Source organism: Sinocyclocheilus rhinocerous, unplaced genomic scaffold, assembly GCF_001515625.1.
Source record: "Sinocyclocheilus rhinocerous isolate Xijiao unplaced genomic scaffold, SAMN03320098_v1.1 scaffold1063, whole genome shotgun sequence".
In the NCBI taxonomy this organism is placed as follows: Eukaryota; Metazoa; Chordata; class Actinopteri; order Cypriniformes; family Cyprinidae; genus Sinocyclocheilus; species Sinocyclocheilus rhinocerous.
In genome coordinates, this window is record NW_015625586.1 from 1,673,171 (window position 1) to 1,694,233 (window position 21,063).

Sequence of the window (21,063 nt, forward strand, 5' to 3'; positions counted from 1 at the left end):
ATACTGAACGTGCATGCAGTGTGCCGGTTAGAGCGGTTCTCATTCTCGAGTCAAGAACCAGTTGCATCGGTTTTCGGATCACCGGTAACACTGAACCGAGAACCGTTTTTTCGGACACGTCCGATTTGAGAACCGATGAGCTGATGATACTGCGCGATGCGTGATTCAGCGTGAAGCTACCGAACAGTACATGATTGCCTATGACCTACAGACACAGCACGTCTGAACCGACCTGCTTCTTTTGGACAACTCATTCTGTGCTAGTGCGGGTAAACCGAGGTTTATTTAATAACAAATAAATCGCTATAGATTATGTATAGTAAGTGGATTATGGTTTCTGCGCTGATGACATCTAATTTGTTTACTTTATACCAGGGGTGCCCAAACTCGGTCCTGGAGGGCCGGTGTCCTGCAGATGAGTTTATAGCTACAACTTGCCTCAACACACCTGCCTTTAAGTTTCTAGTATGCCTAGTGAGAGCTTGATTATCTAGTTCAGGTGTGTTTAATTGGGGTTGGAGCTAAACTCTTCAGGACACCGGACCCCCAGGACCGAGTTTGGACAGCCCTGCTTTATACCGTTCCATACTGTATGTTGTGCCACACATAACTGCAAACTGTTGTATATACAGTATATTAAATACTGTGCAGTATATACTGTATACAGTTCCATATATACTGTGTACTCTGACACTATTCCTTAATTATCACTCAGCAAAACTAATTAAGCAAATGTTAATGTTAACCCTCTCACTGGTTAAACTTACATTTATCACAGTTCTGCATTTCCGATTTAATTTGAAAGGGATATAATCATTAAGGAAGTCATTTGTATGCCTTAATCCTCATTCACATAGAGGCTCTTCTACAGAAGAAGTGAGTATAAGGGTTTTTTTAATGAATCTTTGCAAATCGCCTTTCCTAATATGTGCTAGTTAGCAAGTTTCGCGGCTGAAGTTTACAGTCTGCTCGTCACCCCACGGGAGAGGGGCGGGGTCAGCAGAGCTCATTAGCATTTAAATCAACACAGACTAGAACGGCGTGCTGAAAACAGAGCTGATTTTGACAGGGTAAAAAGGGTGTTTTTTACACTACCATTGTGAAATTTTAACCAAAGTATGTTATAGACTTTTCATTAAGACCCTAAAGAATCATATCAACTTGTGGAAAATGGGCATCCGATGACCCCTTTAAACCACACAATCAAGATTTTCTCTTTTCCCAACTCCATAACAACTGTTTTAATTGAAGAACTTAGTTTTTCTAACTTCAGAAATCATCAAATGTAACTATATCAACAATCCTAGTTACTGTAAAAAAAAATTTTTTTTTAAGTTTTAAAATAAGCAACAGCAAAAGTATCAGAGGCAATGTTTTCGCTTTGCAAAATACCAACACGAACAGTAAAATCAGACATGAAAACTAAATCAGGTTTGTGTGCAGTGTGAACAAAGACCTGGTCTCAGAAACATTGGTATAAACACCAAAATAATCATGACACATGAACAGTTTTTCACTGTATGTGGGAGAAAACCCTTTATTAATTGTTTCTGACTACAAAGACTTGAGAGAAAATACAAGACATCATAGATGTTAAAAAGGGATCCAGGAAAGCAAAGACAAGTGCTGGGCTTCTGGATTCCCTGGATTTGTTTAGAAGTCAGGACGGTCCTTCTTCAGCTTGCTGTAGTCCGTGCTCACTGCGTAGAACTTGAAAAAGAAGAACAGAAAACTGAGAATACAAAATAAGCAGTTTAACAACATGCACTCTGCAAAACCCATTAACTCTACTGCCTGTTTTAAGTATTGAACTTGAACTCGACTCCACATCAAATTCACATTAAGACACGAGCATGATTAGATTTATACCAACAGAACACATAAAATGAGCTTATGGAGCGCTTAGTGAATTAAACTCATTAAGATCTGAGATTAGGTCCTGATACGGTCCTACAGTCACATCTTTTAATAGGATGCCCTTAGGCGCTCCGGCAACAATGGCGGGTTTAAGCGCTGTACTAACACCACATACATACGCTGGTCAGTTAGCTTGCAAACTCAAAACTACTGATGCATGCTGGATGCCAAAAACGTCTTGAAGAGTGCTTTATCATCATATTTAAAGAACATTCTGAATCAAAGCAAAAGTTTTACCAATTACCACAGACTATAACTTTGACTTGTCCCTCAGTTCATAAAAAACAAGCCAAAATCATGCTTAAAGACAGTTAAAATGGTCAAGGTAAGGAATTCCACAGTATCTAAAAGCAGAGAATATAGTCCTTCAGTACAAAAATGCGTTGTCTGAGCTGTAAAATAGCTTAAAACATACATTCAGCAGGTTTACCTGGTCATATAAGGAGTTAAAGAGTTTTTTTTTTTCCCCAATAGAAATTGAACGTTTTTTTTTTTACTGGGTTTTTTAAAGTTTATGCCAATGGCTCTATACTCTATACTATACTGCTACACTATACCAAATTACTGTGCACAAATGTGAAAAATTTAGGCTCAACGTTTTATGAGTGACCTGATCGAAGATCATGAAGCATTGTATACAGGATCCAAAATGAAAACTCAAATGAACGTGCACTTATAGTCTAACGAGGAGTGTGTTTCAAAGTAAACTGCAGCAGTGAATAAAATCTGTTTTTAGCAGTTCATTTCACAGTAAATGTGTGGATTGGCATCTGGTCTAAGTTCAGGTCAGGCCAACCCAACCATCTTGTAAATGGAGATCGTTTAGAAACGTTTAGAAAATGGTTTAACGAATGAAAGCCAAAAAATAAGAGCCATGAATAGTAGTATTGTAATTTTACTCTTGTAATATATAAATATATATATAAAAAATAAAAAAAATTCACATTACTACATTTCACATTACAACAGTAATATTGCTATAGTAGCAATATTTTTGTATATACTAATGTACACACACTTTAAATAAAATGTTACATAAAATATTGTAAATGAATAATACTAGTGATTATTACTGTATAGCTTTGTTAAATATTTTCCATAAAACAATAGGCACACACCATGTTTCTGAATTCTGTCATTATTGAAAAGCTCAGTTTTCTCGTGCCTACTTTTGAATGTCATTACTGTGGCACAGTCATGTTCTATCGCTTTAAAAATTTGTAAGCAAAGAGTCCTTCAGTGGCTAGTTCAATAGGCTTCCATTCAAAGTACTTTAGTGTAAACGCAATAGTTTCAAACTGAAGGATGAGTCCAAATTATGTTTCGATTCCACAGATGCTGTTGACAGAACTTGGATAGAACCCAGAACATTCCTTTAAATACATGGAACAAAATAAATCAGAGAATCTAATTCACCTAGAAGCAATATACATCCTGAACACAGGGTTTAAATCAAGGATCCTCAAATCTTGCCCTAGAGGGCCAATGCGCTGCAGAGTTTAGCGCCAACCCTGATCAAACTCACCTACCTGAGATATTCTAATCATCCTTAAGGTTTGTGGCAAGAAGGCATACAGCTAAAACTGGAAGCTAATAATAAATTAAGTTTTCTACCCATTAGATTGTGTTTTATTAACGTCTACACCTACCCCAACCCTAAATCTACCCCTTACAATAATGCAAAAATAGTCATTATTGTTGTGCAGTGTGACAAAAATTACACTATATTGATGTGCGCATGCCCAGTAGACGAAGCTGTATACCCTCTAGCCTTAACCATCCTTAAGACATTGATTAGCATGCTCAGGTGTGTTTGATTAGGGTTAGAGCTAAACTCTGCAGGAAAGTGGATTTCGTGGGCCAGATCTGAGGATCCCTGGTTTAAATGATCATGCACATGTATCATACCTTGTACTGATCATTGGGCCCCAGTTTATTCCAGGGCTCTGGGTTGTTCTTTCTGTCCCAGCTGTGGATGAAGCAAATGAGTGCAGAAATGAATGAGGCATGCATGATAAAACTAAATACAACGATGGCATGAACATCTGAGCAGCACTGTTGTTCTCTCCCAACTGTTTGGGTCAAGGTATGAAGAATCACAAATCAGATTCATCAATCTCAATAACAATCGTTCCTCAATTAAAAAAGGCACCAGGCCTTTATTATTTGATTAATAGAGGCCCTCTCTATTGTGAGAGACAGAATTTGTATCTACCGCAGAACGGTTACTTACCAGACATCTGGGTTACGCAAGGCCAGGCGAGCCAGATATGTCAGAGACATGGTGCATCCACCGCCAATGAAAATAAACAGTGGGATCAACTATGATGAGAGGTGAACAAAAAACAAATATAAAGCAAGTCAAATGACTTGAAGGTGATGTACTAAACTTCGAAATCATAGCTGATGGCCATCTAGTATGGTGGTTCGCAATTGGTTTTGCTTCAGAACTTAAATTTTATTGTATATCAACTCGCAACCCAAAATATTTATTGCACATAAGCAAATAACATTTCCAAAACTACAGACCTCCAGTTGAGAACCACACATCCAGATTATACAGTAACGACTGACATTACCGTTACATAAAACTGTTCACAAATTTAGCTTCACGAAACACAAAAGCCTTAAATAACTCAAATATAGCAAATCAGAGTTCCTCCTAAAACTTCCCACAGCTTCAAAACTTCACATGCAAATATAATCAGTTCACAGTCTTCAGAACAGAAGTTCGGAAGATGTGGACCATGAAATTAAAATATGGCGCCAACTAACAAAGAAATTAAGAAACCAAAGATAAGAGCTGTAACAGTTCAAAAGTATAAGTGTATTTGGCCGCGCTCGCTGTCCTTAGTTTAACACGCTCGTCCTTGAGCTCCAGAAAGCCAGGGCTGTCACGTGACACGAAGGCCTCCTTGTGTTAAGTGCGCACATACAATAAAACTCGTTTTAAAGTCATTTAATTTAAATCAAGTGTACAATTCACCTAATTACTTACATAAAGCTTCGCATTAATAAATGTGGCACACACAACACAATGGTAAAGTGTAGTGTTTACTTGTGTGACAGCTGCGACTGGTTTGACACTTTTGACATGTTCGTGTAATTCTGGCAGCCCAATATGAACACTTGTTAGCTTCACAAAGCATTTCATTGGTATTTATTCTGGTTTCTCTATCTTTACTAAATAATTTTGAGATTGCACTAAAAAGAGCGATTTTAACCGACGAAAACATTTAGAGGAAATATTTCCATACAATTGTATTATTTTAATAACATTAATTTTCCAGGCCTGGGAATCACTGTTTTAAAATTTCGTGTAATTTAATCAATACGTATTTTGGGATTAATTAGTTCATGTTTATTCAGAGGTATAAATATCTAGACTGGTGGCATGTCTAGCATTCCGCAGCAGGGACGCTAACAGGCTAGCGGTAGCGTTTCTACAACTCCTCCTTGCCGCCGTCTTTTACAAGATAAATCCTCCCGAAATCATCGTTCACTTACGGCAGGGTGGCTTCTGAGTTGCCGGCTGACCGTGCTCAGCATCGTGACTAATGAGATGAAATAAAATCTCCCAAAAATGTACAAAAAGAAATGGATTAAGCGAGCTCTAGCAGGACCGCTCCAGCACTGAGAGAAAAGGACACAGTCCGCAGGGGGTTTATAGAGTTTGCCTGTTTTCTTATTTTATAATTTGACATACTTGTCCTCTTATTTAAGTTAATAAATACTTATTACAATGTAGTAGTTGAAGTGTTAGTAAAATAACGATAATAAAAATGATAAATCAATGATGACATAATTATATACGGAGGTATTTTGTAAAGGCGGTGCTGTGGATACCCATTGGAAAGCGCTGTGTTTGTTCTTATTGATCGCTGAGCTGATCTAGGGTCAGTTTGCGAGTTCGCACGGACACTACAGTGTAATCTGGAGTGATTTCAGATATCTGATCCCAGACGAGAAAGGACTGCAGGATCTTGTAAGCAGTAAAAGTGAGAAACAGAAGGTCGTTCTAGGTCGAAATTGTATTGGCATTGATAGGAATTGATAACATTGATAAGACATATGATTTTTAATGTGCAGGAAGTACATGGATACGTTTGACTCACGCACACATATTTCTATTTGCTGTATGATATTTCTGTTCCTTAGTTTTAATTTATTGTCTGTGTAAAGGGTCTGTTTCACCTGAGTTGCTCATGGACAATAAACGAGTTGTGTTGTTGTAAATGTCAGTCTAACAAAAGAACAAGAACATGTGTGGGTCATATTTCCCCTCAAAGATTCAAGCTAATAATAATAATAATAAATAAGATATAATTGATCAAATTAAGTCGTTTAAATTCATTTCTCTTTGAAATTAAACGTTTAATTAAATTATACCTATTTTGCACTGTGCCATTATTTTAATACATTAAGGACATTTGCACACTAATGTGCGACTAATATGCATCTCTAATGTATATTAGAGTATATACTAATGTATATTAGAGATATTTATATATAAATAATACACTTGACTAAACAACAAATAATACTGACTGCAAATTATACAAAATATTGATTTTAACAAAATTATAAATTATTAAAGCTATATATTAATATATAAATGTATTCTAAAATATATATTAAAAAATAAATCCTTCTATCAACAAATGGAACACAGACATGTAGTCAAAACATGTCACCAAAAAAAGGTTTGTGTAATGGCAATATAATAATCGTACATTACTCTGAGTTATTTTAATTGCAATGCAATTAAACAATTAAATTGAACAAACGTTGTTTACCTCGGAAAATGTTAGTTTAAAAGGATATATGTTTATGAAATTACAAACATTTAATATACACTTTGCCTGAAAAGGCAGCATTGTTTTGGGTCACAGATTTCTGAACCTTATTCTAAATGTTAACAACTATCATCCTGCATTTGCTTCTTTATATTCATGGCACGTGTTAACAAAAGCACCTAAAAATTCAATTTACATAGCCTTAAAAATGAGCATAAGATTAAAATAACAGAGAGGTAGAGAAAAGGAGAAAAGCTCTTCATCATCGTTTTAGCCAGGACAGCCTCAGGGCAGCTTGTTCAAACGGTGAGTGTGGAAATGTAGTTTAGCTGCGCTGCCAGTTCTCCTCTGCTGGCTCTTTTAATCAGATTGCCTTCCTGACATCCGGCCGTGTTTGTTTCCCTCCAATTCCATTTTCTGCTTTGAATTGCACATTAACCTTTCCTCAGAGTTCCTGTTAAGCAAACGGCGACTGTTCTCTATTGCGATCACGATTATGAGAGGTGGAGGGCTGACTCTCCCGCATTTCATCCAGTTTAACTGCGTCTTCTGCTTCAGTCCATTCAAGCCATTTTCCTTCCCTCGTTTAAGTAAAATCGTGCCTAATTCAAGTATTAGTAGCCTACAACGTATTGCAATCTACTACAACCAGGGAACAAATTAATAAGTGTAAAGACGAATTCTTAATTCGTGGCCAAGATAAACACTTTTGTCTGCATGGCTCCGTAGTTTTTGTACCTATACTGCAACAAGTTTTTATAGTGATCATAGGAGAAACGCTTTTTGAAACACTGAATCAATTGCTTCGCAAAATGATTCGATTTTTCTAAGCGTTCGAAATGCCACAGGTTGGTGACGCCTACTGGTCAGAAATGAAACAAAACTCAGCTCAAACATGTATAAAAACAATTGCGAATGTTTAATTGAAAGTTTAATCCATTTAAATGAAAATTACCAAATCATATAATACTATTAAATATGACGTGTCTGCATAATGTGTGTTGTTAAATTAATTTGTTGGACTTGTTTTGTTTGTTTGATGGAGAGCTTGTTAATTAGGCTAATAAGGCTGTGTTATTAAAACGAATTTATCAAACTGATCAGAAATCATTAAAACCACTGGTTCACGATGTCCCTGCTGAAATCACGTGACTTTGGCGCTCTGAATCAATAGTTCGAAACAAACGATTCGCAAGGTTTTCGAAGCTTCACGAAGCAGTGTTTCGAAAGCGCCCACCAAAGGTGCGATTGCAAAGACACACCACAAACCCATTCATGTCCAGGGTGTGTGTTTAATGTCATTTGGTTGTTTTTCTCCTCCAAGCAGAGAGAGAACATGATGCTGGCAGACGTGAACAGCGTTTTTGGCAGACGTTCCCCGATGACAGCTGGTCAACAAACCTGGTTGAGTATCCCTTTTATTTAAACACCCATTATGATTCTAAACAGATCGTTTCATAGAGATGCTGAGTAGAATTAATCTATAAAATTCAATTTTTATTCTGACATAAGGATACAGTATAATGCAGATGATATTTTTTGTAAAAAAAAAAGTAAACTTTATAAATATTTGTTTTGCTTACTTCAAACAAGACACATGAATATAAATATGACATCTGGTATGAAAAAGCCATGTTTTGACAAATAATTCATCTATACAGGTGTTTGTGCATTACATACGCAAAGTAAACCACACACACATACACTTTTTGGGGAATGCAATGACAATCAGACGTTTAACAATTTACTGCCTAAATTAAGACTGCAGTTAAGGCAGAACACACCTGTCTGACTTCTCAAATGTCTAGGAGGTAAATATAGAAATGTGTCAAAAGTACGAATTGTGGTAGTTAAAAAATTCAGCGGTTGGCTCGCTGGAGGGAGTCTTCCAGGAAGTACAATCAGCTGTGGTGTGCCTACCTTTTATAGACTCCAATTTTAAATTGGATCTTTATCTTTATCCAAACTTTATCTTTTTGATTTCACCTTATGAGCATGACAGATTATGATTAGGCACAGACACACATTTGCACTGTCCCTCTGTTACCATGGATACCATTTTGCAAGATGATGGTCAAACATATCCCATAATTAAATGTTCAGAACATCAGCATAATAACAATATTTTGAGTGCTAAAACATCATCTCTGAAGTACACCAACGATGGAGTTAGTGTGGTAAAGTGTTTAGAATAAGCGTCTATGTTTGTCTCAGGAGTTCAGATGCAGGCATACATGTGCACACACACACACACACACACAGGGTTCCAGTCTTCAGTGTGTCGTCTTCTTAGGAGACTTTCCAAATTTGGCATCCAGTCCAAGGCCTGAAAGTCAGAGCACAGTCATGGTTGAGCTTATTATATATCCGTTCACTATGGTCATACAGCTCTGGACTGATTATTAGTACTGCTCAATATAGAACTATTCAACTTTAACAAGCTCAGAAGTACACGACTAGTCAAAAATGTGGACATACATCACTGAATGTGTATTTTTCTAATGAACATTTTTAATCCAAATCCTTATGCTCAAATGCTGCAAATTAAGTTTGTAAACAAATGTAAATTGTACCTATGTATAAACTTCTTTAACTGTATTTAAGTTAACTAAAACATATTACTTTATATTATTAAATTATACTAACGTTCAAATGTTTGGGGTCAGTAATATTTTTTTCCTTTTAGAAATTAATACTTTTATTCAGAATTTAAGATTTATAAAGTGATAGTAAAGACATTTGTAATCTTACAAAATTTAAATTTTTTAAATAAACGCTGTTCTTTTGAACTTTCTATTCATCAAAGAATCCTGAAAAATGTATTACGTTTCCACAAAAATATTAAGCAGCACAGCTGTTTTCAACATTGATAATAATAAGTGTTACTTGAGCAGCAAATCATCATATTAGGATGATTTCTGAAGGATCATGTGACACTGAAGACTGGAGTAATGATGCTGAAAATTCAGCTTTGCATCACAGGAATACATTATTATTTTAAAATTTGTGACCCTGTCTGTGAAATCCAGGCTAAAGTCTCAAAATCTAATTATGAGATAACAAGCATCAAAGTTTGATTTCAACCATTAATTTCACTATGATTTCAACCTTTGACATGGCCTCATTATTTAAAGATATAAAGGTTATATTTGCACAGAATGTTCTACATCTTTATGAAGGATGATTTTATGTAGAAAATAGTAAATCACCAAAAAATGACTTTAGCTGGGTTTTCACAGACAGGGTCACATATATTAAAATAGAAAGCAATATTTTTGATGCAGGCTTGGTGAGCATAAGAGACTTCATTTTGAATTATAGTACTTGTGTGTGTGTGTGTATTACAATATAAATATACATAATATAGTTTTGAGAACGTATCACTCACTGAGGAAGACGAGGATGGTACCAAACCACTGCATAGTGCTGATGATGTTCCCAAACAGCAGCACAGACCCCAGGATGGTGAAGAACTTCCGTGTCGTTGTGATGATGGAACAGGTGAGCGGCCCAAAATACACCACAGTCATGAAGATGAAAGTCTAGGTGAAGAAAGATGAGGAGAATAAAACCCTGGATCACCACCTCATTCTCATTAGGCGCTGGAGTCTAAATGAACAATATATACTATACAAACAACAAACCCACCTGTCCAAGAGCACTAGTGATACTGAACAGGAGGATATTATAGATGATGCCAGGATAGCGGTCAGTAAATGACAAAAACTCCCACACCTCCCCTGTCCAGAGCACAACTATGCAGAAAGAAAGAGCGATAGATCATTTTCTTAGTAGATGGTTAGATTTGAATTACTCATGTTAGCTGCAGTGATCACATTCTGCTTTTTTAAACTAATTTAAAAGTGTTTATTATGCCATAACGAGGTTGGCAAGTAACTTGACTCACCAAAGCCAGTTTTTACTCACATTTGGGCTTGGCAAAGTGTTAATTTTGGACTCTGTATTATTTCGCATTTGCATAGCTGAAAGAGAAACTTTAGCAAAACTATTCATTATTTCTGATAACTTCAGAGAGCACCACAGGACGGCTCTGGTTTCATAATGAGAGGTTTGGAAGGAAGGAAGTTTGCTGCATGTGTGATGAGATTAAAGATTAAAAGTGAGGAACCGATGCCTTTCAGAGCTGAGGCAGACAGACTGAACAGCTGCTGGAGATCAGCGGGGTTGCTTCTGTCAGGCCTGAAATAATAACAACAGCAACACTAACCATAGAGCCAGAGCTCCCCCTGCTGGAGAAAAATACACTGACAACGATGGAAATACCATTTCAAATAATGCAGGGCACTCAAATGATATCTAAATATGTATACATTTACTCTGAAATGGCACTATTTCAACCAAACAGTACTTTTTGCCAAGCAGATTATACATTTTTTAGGCAATACGTGAAATAGAGGAAAAAAATATAGTTAAAAATAATCCATGGCATGTTTTCAACATTGATTTTAACTACATGAACACCAAAATGATATTTAAACTTTGTCATTTTAATGCACCAAAATGATAAAATCGTAATAAACAGCAAAATTTGATCACACACTACTGTTCAAATATTTGGAGTCAGTAAGATTTTTTGAAACAAGTCTTACGGTCACCCGGGCAGATTTTTATATGATCATACAGTTAAATAAATCAGCAATATTGTGAAATATTATTACAATTTAAAATAACTTTTTTTCTATTGTAATATATTTGAATATGTATTTTATTCCTGTGATGCAAAACTGAATTTTCAGCATCATTACTCCAGTCTTCAGCGTCACATGATCCTCCATCCTAATATGCTAAATATACTATGCTAATAATAAATCATCCTAATAATGCTAAATAATTATTTGGTGCTCAAAAAACATTTCTTCTTTTTTTTTTTAGGATTAGGATTAATAGAAAGTTCAAGAAAACAGCATTTATTTGAAATATATCAACATTTTGTAACATAATAAATATTTTGTAACTTCTCTTTCTTTTATTTTTAGATTAGCCACAAATGAGGGTTCATCACTAAGATCAAATAAAGCAATTTATGAACTTCCGCAAACAGTCTTTTTTCTTTGTTGTTGTTGTGTTTTATTCCCCCAATGCTAAATGGGTTCAAGTGAAAATTAATTATAATCTATACATAATAAAGAAACTAATAAACAAAATCAAGACATTTTCCTTGATTTTACACCAAAGAAATAGTCTTTTAGTTCTTATCTGAGACATGATGATCCATTCCGTGGCAAAAATGAGTTATTCTTTCCTAAGAAAAACATTGAGTGCGTTGAAATATGTTGATCTGCTTTAGCGTGGATAACTCCGACTAGCATATGAATGAGCCTCCACAAAGGAATCAAACACAAAGGCATATCCACTCCAAACAGTATTCGAATGAACACAGTTACAATTAGTTATGTATCCAAACACAGATTTGGAAGTAAAATTATATGAAAAAGAAAAAAAGTCCTTCTGAAAAATAGAAAATACCAAAAACAAACATAAACATTCCTCCCACATTCTAAATAAAGAAGTTAGACAATATTCAAATATACTCACATGTTGAGCTTAAACCCAAAGGTTTCTCAACTAGGACTTTGTCAACCAGCAGTTCAAGGTAGCACAAATAAACATGCATTCCCTCTACCCAAACTGAACTACTTCTTCGTGCAACTACTCACCTGATATACAATCCAGGTGTGTCCAACGAGCGCCCTCTAGTGCCTCATAGTATTACAACACTAATAATTTTTAATTCCATTACTCTAAGTATGTGGAAAAACTGTGACAGAAATTTCACTCTGTTACAATTTATTGTCAATTTTGATCAGTTTAATGTATCATTGCTAAATAAAACTATTAAAGGTGCTGTATGTAAGTTTTTGACTCTACTAAAGCATAAAAATACCATAATATGTTTGCAGATATTTAAGAAACATGCTAAGTTAACATACTTGTTTATCTGAAAAACAATGCTAGTCAGTTATTCTCCATTGATAATGTGCCGGAATGTCGGTCTCGGTTTTGGTTTGTGAAACCCGCCCACTGCCAGTTTACCCAATTGTATTTCGGCACCCCGGGTTGCCAGTTGGCGGAAAACACAGCGTATTTCATTCCAATCTGGCAACCTGCGTGTGCTTCAAGTCTGAGGAGCAGTCCAATATTTTGAATTTGGACTGCAATACCTAGTTCAACCACTCGGTGTCAATCCTACATACAGCATCTTTAATTTAAAAAATTAAAGCGCTTTAATTTTGAATTGAAATTTAAGTACTTTAATGTAGATACATTAGCTTTTTGTTCAGAAATTTGGTCATTGTCCTCTATGCACACATTACACAACTTCTCATTAACAAGCTTGACATATTCTGAGACGTCGGTATGGGCAAGAGTACTTCCGAAGTGACAACAGTGATTAACTATGAAAACAATAATTGCATGACTTCTCATTTTTAATTGTGCGATTGGTTACCGTGGCATTTTGGGTGGTGCCTTGTGGTTTGATTGGTTAGATCAGCAACTGAAGACGAATTCTGTACAAAGCACTCCCTCAATGATACCACAACACTGTAAGTTTGTGTTTACAATCTCGATCAAGTTGCTGGTCTTGGGGCTCCCGGCTCCCCTCCCCCCACACACAGACACAAATTATGAAAACTGTCTTTTATACAGTCAGTTTCACAAAAAAGCCCAGACAACTGTCTCTTAGTATTATTTCCATCAGAAAATATAAAAATCTGCTTTTATATATTGTTTGAAATGAGTAATTTTGACATTTCATTTTGTTTTAGAGTTAAAATGCCGTTTTACTGCCATGTTAAAAAAATTACAAGATTCAAGTTTTAGTAATATGAGATTAAAGTTGTAATATTATGAGAATAAAGTTGTAGAGGTGTCAATCCTACATACAGCATCTTTAATTTCTTTCTTTTTTTTTTTTATCTTACTGCCCCAAAACTTTTAATCTGTACTGTATTTATTACTATAACCGCCACACAGGGACTTCCGTGAACACTTTTGAGTAATGACACAAATGAATCGTTGAGTCAGACTTTTTTAAATGATTCACTAAAGTGGACAATTTGAAGTGATTCGCAGAAATACAATCAAGTTGTTTTTTTAAATCCTGAGTTTAAAATCAGACACACTGTAAAATATCTTAATCTCATATGCAGAAGTCATGAAAAAAAATTGTGAATTTTCAAATATATCACTCAGATAGAAGAGTTAATAAATATTCAAGTGATAAACATTTATTCTTTTAGCTTTAATAACCAGTACTTTCACTAACAGAGTGCCAGAGTTCCTATAATTTAATAGGTGTTTCGTTTTAATAACTCACTTATTCCTAAAACCAGAGTGGACCACATGTTGATGTTCAGCATCATGTGATTGGCTCCCGTCTGGTACCGTGTCCTCATGTGGTCCTGAGCTACACCTGTCAGCCCATCCATAGTCAGAGACAGCAGCTATCAAACAAACACACATCAGATCAGCTTTAAACACAGAACAAGAAATGGTATACAAGGGAGGAGAGAATGGAATAAATTCAAAGAGAGACCAACCAGCAGCATCTCTCCAAAGCCAAATGTGTGTTCATCTGATGTGCTGGAGCCTTTGTTGGGTTTGTAGAGGAAGAGAGCGACCCCAGTGACGATTAGAAACACACACAGATACTTCGCCATGGGATATTTCTTCCTTAGGATTGTGACACCCAGAATCATCACTGTGGAGCCAAGGGGACAAAAGCACAATGAGAAGACGTGACCAACACCATCAATCTGCATGCGTTTCTGTTGGGTGGTTAAAAAGAAGTGCAAGAACAAAGAGAGGAGTTTGCCATATGGCCAACAAACATAAGTAAAAAAATATGGCCATATGGGAATATATGCTCACAGTTAAGACATTGAACATATGAGGCAAGCATACATTTTGTAGTCTAAACAAAAATACATCCAGATGAGAAATGAATAAAAACTACAGTGGCCCAAAAAAGTATTTGGATACTTAATGTATGGGGGCGAAACCATTTTTTAGAAATTCACTTTTCTTAAGATTTTTTAATAATGATTTGTAAAGAACTCGTCCCAGGAGTTTTTTCTATCAATTTCATTTTATATTATTTACTGTATTTTTCTAGAAAGTGTGTTTGTGCCAACTTTTTTTTTTTTTAAATAAAGGCCATCTAGATGGATATTTTTTATTTATTGTAATGACTCTTTTATTATTTAGTGTTACTTAGGTGTTTCAAAAACACTTAATAAGGGTCCAAATATGTTGAGCCCACTGTTTAGTCTTTTGTACACTAACATTCAAACATTTGGGGTTGGACAATATTATTTTTTTTTGGTCTCTTATGTTTACCAAGCTTGTATTTATTTGATCAAAAAACATTAATATTGACAAATATTATTCATATTTAAAAATAACTGTTTTCTATCTGAATATGTTTTAAAATGATGACAAAATTAGGGGAAGTCGTGGCCTAATGGTTAGAGAGTCGGACTCGTAACCCAAAGGTTGTGGGTTCGAGTCTCGTACCGTGAGGGCAAAACTGAATTTATTTACTCCAGTCTTCAGGGTCACATGACCCTTCAAAAATCATTGTAATATGTCTAATATGTATCTAAAAACTACTTATTATTTTTGTGAAAACTATGATGCAGCTTTTCTAGATTCTATGATAAACAGAAAGTTGAAAAGAACAGGATTTAATTAAAAAATAAATTGTTTGTATGATTATAAATGTCTTTTTTGCCACTTATGATGTTTAATGCATCTTCGCTAATTGAAAGTATTCATTTATTTTAAAAAAAAGCTTGCTGACCTTAAACTTCTGAATGGTAGTGTATGTACAAATGAAACTGTAAATCCCTAAAATCATTTAGTGTGAACTACAGTAAAACAAGCCCAGCATGTTCTACATTCTTTCCTGTGTTTGTGTGATTAAAACAGATAAAGATACTCACCTGGAATAGGTTTACAGGATTTTCCCAAAACCTAGAAAGAACAAAGACTCATGAGCGTGGTGTTGTGAGGAAGGGAATCAGATATTCGCGAGTAGAGATCTGTGCAGACCTGTGTGGGGTAGTTGACATACTGCAGGGCCGAGTTACTGGACACCATGGCACCCAGGTAAGACAGAGAGCACATGCCATACAGCCAGCTTCTCGTCTGGTCCTGCTTTGAGCCCTCAAAAAACAGAATTACTGCATACACAAAACAGAGAGCATGCTAAAATTACTTGTCATTCAGATTTTAAACACCTGCAGCAACATTTATGTGCCATAACATGATGCCACCAATTCAATACAACAACACATGATCTCCACACATGCAGTCAGAACATCTGCAGGTTTGACTCACAGAGTCTGGCGAAAGCAGCATTGATGATGCACTGGATGAAGACTAGTGTGGTGGCATAACGAAACTTCTCCTTCTTCCCCGCTTGACTGTAGTCTCCTCGCGTGCTGGAGGAAACAGAAGACAGAGGCATTGAATTGTGGGATTGAAGGGAACAGCTGTGTGGAACATAATAATCACTGGAGGTTAAAATAACCAACAGTGGCTGGGGAAGAAATTGTTGTTTAGAGCAGCGACTAATTTTAGCGCTTGATAAAAATATTCTTCAGGATGCTGAAAGGTCAACTCATCTGCGGGGGTTCAAAGCAGTGTGTAGAGATGAAATGATTAAAAACATGACAATATCTGAAAAGAAAATCACTGCTTGTTCATCTGAGACAAACTATCACACCAGATTTCAAAAGGAAAAAGATATTGTGCTGGCTTGTGTTACTTAGAGACACACAAAGAAAAACTTTCTTAGTTTGCTGACATTGTCTTGGCTATAATATCTGTGGTTCAGATAACTATTCACTTCTAACTTACAGTGGGTACGGAAAGTATTCAGACCCCCTTAAATTTTTATTTTGTTGCTGGTACACATTTCAGTTTAAAAAATCATTACTTATTCTGTAGTTTCCTCTTAGTTCTTTTAAGTATAACAAATTGACTCTAGTCCAGTTTTTCTTGTACTAATTGAATAGACACCGGTGCATATTTATTATATTTATACTGCGTCATTCTAGATCCTTGTAGTAATATTTTAAATAATCTGACTAGCAAGATTTTCATTTGAACAATAATGTAGCCACTTCTCACATATTATAAATAAAAAAACTCTAACTAGTAAGATAACAAATGTTACTAGTAGCTAACAACTGGGATTGACACGGAAGTTCGAATAGCAGTTCCTAAATCTGGAATAAATCCTAGTATGAATAAGCACTAGTAACTAATGAATAATTACTAGTAAAATCAGTAAAGGTTCCAGCAACAACTGGAGAACATACTAGTTGAATTATTTGGGGAACGTCTAATTAGTATCTAATTAAGAGTTACTAACAAAATTGAAATACAGACTCCTAGGTAACTTACTAGCAATTACACTAATATTATATTACATTATATTATGCTACTAGCTATTTTAAAGCAGTGGTTCTTAATCAGGGGCCAGTTGCATAAACTACTTAGACTAGTTTTAAAAAATTAGTCATCTAATATGTTTGCTTCAAAACTGAAAGGTAGATTGCCCCAATTTAAATAAGACAAGTAAGACTGATTACCTCCTGACTCCGTAAACTTCTCGGGGGCCCAAATGTGTCTTGATTTTTTAAAAGTTAGTTAAAATAAAGATGTACAAATTACACTGACAATACAGTGAGTTTATTTATCTGTTATTACAATAGAAGCACCAGGGGTACATATCAGCTTAGATAGAAGGGGCTTGCTTATTTTGCAAATATTGTTCTGTACAAAGAGGGGCCTTGGAGTCAAAAAGCTTGAGATCCACTGGCTTACAGGAATATATGCTAGAGCTGTCAGGCTGCACGTCTTCATTTACTGAACAGAATGCAGAGTGTCAACTATCAAGATGAATAGCTGAAGAGTCGTTTCCACTCTCTCTAACGTTACTTACAATTGCAACCACATGTACAGAGAGTAAATTAGTGCAATGATAGCAACTAAGGGGTAATTAAAATGAATTAACCGTTAACTGAGTAGTAGTCAAATTAATGAAAAAAAAAATACAGAAGTGCAATATCTCGTTAAATGAATCTAGGTCTAGAAAGCCATGCACGCTCTTCAAATGCAATGCTGTCTGGTACTCACATTGTCTCCTGCAGTATCCCATAGTAGAAGTAACACACGAACACTCCGCAGAAACACACGATGAACCGGAGCCGTTCGTTCTGCCAGAGAGACGGTTTGCTCGCTGCCTTCCCAGCGGCCATGCTATCGTCCAGCAGTCTCGGTATGGACACGGACACCGCTCCGCTCCCCGTACCCCGCGCTCCTGCGTCCCGATCCACTCTACCGGCGATCGGTAGCCCGGAAATGATGACGCGACTCTAGATTCTCTGTTCTGATGACGAGGCTCTCCTTCCTCTGGTGTTACATCTATAGTGTTAAAGCCACGTCCGCTCTTATTACCCTACGTTTATTTGTGTTTTATTGTATTTACAGATCAATCATGTAAATGAACCGCGCGCTAACTGTGTCCAAATAACGTTAGCCGCATCCTGAAAATGAGGTGTAAGCGAATGCAGGTAAAACTGCGTCTTTTGTTTCCGGATATTGCGAGGAAGCCTCAAAGGTCTAAGTAATTCTGTACTCGAGATGCTGAGTTAACGGTCTGTTTCTGACATTTAGTAACAGCAGATGATAACTACTGCTAGGGCATCCTCTAATAAATGTTTTCGTTTGACGCGTCAAATGACACTAGAGGAGAAGGACCTGAGGAACTCCAGGTACTCTGCTGATATGCCTGTAACCTTATCAGGATCGAAGAGAGAATTAAAATATAGAATTACGCCAGGAAGAGGTCGTTATTTGCTGAATCGCGTTGACTTCCCTCCCAGCACACAGGTTTTCGGCTCAGTCTATGTTTCTGTGCATTACATTACTGATAGTACGCGGCTTGAATTTTATTTGGGTATTAGATTCAAATCGCTCCGCTCCCCGTACCCCGCGCTCCTGCGTCCCGATCCACTCTACCGGCGATCGGTAGCCCGGGAATGATGACGCGACCCTAGACCCCTCTTCTCTGCTCTGATGATGAGGCTCTCCTTCCTCTGATATTACATCTATAGTCTGAAAGAGACTTACAATTACAACGATATTACACTTCCGCTATTATTACCATGCGTTTATTTGTTTTATGCAATTTACAGATCAGTAACGTTAACGTAATGAACCGCGCGCTCGCTGTGTCCAAATAGCCGCATCCTGAAAACGACGCGCGAGTGATTGCATGCAGGTAAAAACGCGGCGTTTGTTTCCAGATATTGCGAGGAAGCCTCAAACGTTTAAGTAATTCTCTGCTCGAGGTGCTGAGTTAAAGGTCTGTTTTTGACATTTAGTATTAGCTGATGATAACCATAGACATATGATGATAACTACTGCTGCCTCTAATAAATGTTTTCGTTTGACGCGTCAAATGACACTAGAGGAGAAGGACCTGAGGAACTCCAGGTACTCTGCTGATATGCCTGTAACCTTATCAGGATCGAAGAGAGAATTAAAATATAGAATTACGCCAGGAAGAGGTCGTTATTTGCTGAATCGCGTTGACTTCCCTCCCAGCACACAGGTTTTCGGCTCAGTCTATGTTTCTGTGCATTACATTACTGATAGTACGCGGCTTGAATTTTATTTGGGTATTAGATTCAAATCCCTGTAAACAAATCTGTGGGGCCTTTCTTGAAAATAAGCAGGATTTTTACGTAGCGGTATGTGCATTACTTGGATTGGTCCAAATAAGCAAAAGCTGACGACATGCAGCCAATCACATGGCTGGGATCTTTAAGAGGGCGGGGCATAGAGTTCCTCCTCATTCATGTAAATTTGAAATTTAGAATTCCAATTCCAAGTGTTAAATTTTAATGTACACGTATAAATGTATATTACAGTGTAATATAGACAGACAGACAGACAGATAGATAGATAGATAGATAGATAGATAGTTGTGAGACTTATGCTCAAGAATGCATAATTATAAAGCTGATATACAGAACAACAACCACACTCTTATTTCTCTGCACTTCTCATTTATGGCAGCCAAAACTGAGTAACATAAATTTACAATATAAAAGACAAAACAGGATTGGTGAACAATAACTGTACTCAAGACAAACAATCTGAGAACAATGTCAATAAAACAGCTCCCTTACAGAACAAGGTAACAAGTCAGAACTTAAAAAACTGCATGGACGATGCCACGACTGAGACACAATCCATGCAAATATATGGGATAATAACAGTGCTTTAAATGACAGCAAACAATAACTTGCTGGAAGTCTCGTTCTTTATGATATGCACATATCGTACCTGAATGCAGCAAACTTGCTTGTGTCTTATGTGAAGTGTTTGTAGAACCAGCCTGTGCTCAAATGAACTGAACAATATGACCACTGTGGGTAAGATTAGTAGTCAAGTCTGAAGTGAAATTCAGTAAAACATACAGCACACTTATCAAGTGCGTAGCAAAATAAACCCTTAATGGGGTCCCGTCGGTATTCTTGTCTTACACCGAATTTAAGTGTCAGCGGCCCACAATGCATGAAGACCTCAGAATAAACAAGTAATAATGGCCTCTGCCTTTTCCTCATTACATTATAACTGTAAACACAGTTTCTCTGGATCGGTGAATCTCACAGAATCTATTAAGAAAATATCCCCATCATATTTCAATCCAAACTCAAAAGATAAGATAGAAAAATAACCTTCTAGTCTATCTTAGTACCTATTTTATACATACATATACAAATATTTATTTTTTAACTTTAACACAGTAACAAAATATGTCCCTTACTTGTCCTACAATTATGACACAATAAAAAAAAATTTTTTTTTTTATTATTTTGATTGGCGGTGAAATATGATGGGACATTTTTGACAAGCTTTGTAAGATTATGGATAATAGCTCTTCACTGAACATTTGGAGGCATTCATTAAACACCTACAGTTCAGAGCTGTACTTAATGTCTAAATGTATATATTTTGAACCACTAAACAGACATGCTGAGAGTATTCAAAACAGTCCCAGCCTTCAAAAACACCGGCTCATGACAGACTCTCTGGTCTATTACTGCCTCTTTTGTGCTGGTAAAAAAGTCCAGCATGCAGTAAATACCTGTGTCTGTAAATACTGAATTAAGAAACAGAGGTTTCTGAACCACAACTCTGTAAAATCATCACGGAGTGGGTCAGGCTTATAATACACGTTTTATAGTCTGTCTGATAGACCAAATCTGTTCAGAATGACTCTTCTGACAGAGCTAAAAATATATTC

The 21,063-nt window shown here is 36.3% G+C and overlaps 2 protein-coding genes across 2 annotated transcripts; both read right to left on the minus strand.

The window, feature by feature from the left end:
* Positions 1-1,516: 1,516 nt before the first annotated feature.
* On the minus strand, positions 1,517-5,575 carry ndufa4a (NDUFA4 mitochondrial complex associated a). The gene is made up of 4 exons (XM_016571484.1): positions 5,425-5,575; positions 4,151-4,239; positions 3,826-3,886; positions 1,517-1,710 (listed from the first exon to the last, which is right to left on the minus strand). Exons 1-4 carry the CDS (start codon positions 5,464-5,466, stop codon positions 1,654-1,656), a joined length of 249 nt encoding a protein of 82 aa, XP_016426970.1. The 5' UTR covers positions 5,467-5,575; the 3' UTR covers positions 1,517-1,653.
* Positions 5,576-8,193: 2,618 nt separating this feature from the next.
* Positions 8,194-18,558, minus strand: slc35b1 (solute carrier family 35 member B1). Its single transcript, XM_016571471.1, has 9 exons — positions 17,883-18,558; positions 16,077-16,180; positions 15,789-15,919; positions 15,680-15,710; positions 14,276-14,436; positions 14,053-14,179; positions 10,362-10,468; positions 10,102-10,255; positions 8,194-9,039 (listed from the first exon to the last, which is right to left on the minus strand). The coding sequence occupies exons 1-9, from the start codon at positions 18,002-18,004 to the stop codon at positions 8,987-8,989; spliced, it is 990 nt and encodes a 329-aa protein (XP_016426957.1). The 5' UTR covers positions 18,005-18,558; the 3' UTR covers positions 8,194-8,986.
* Positions 18,559-21,063: the final 2,505 nt, after the last annotated feature.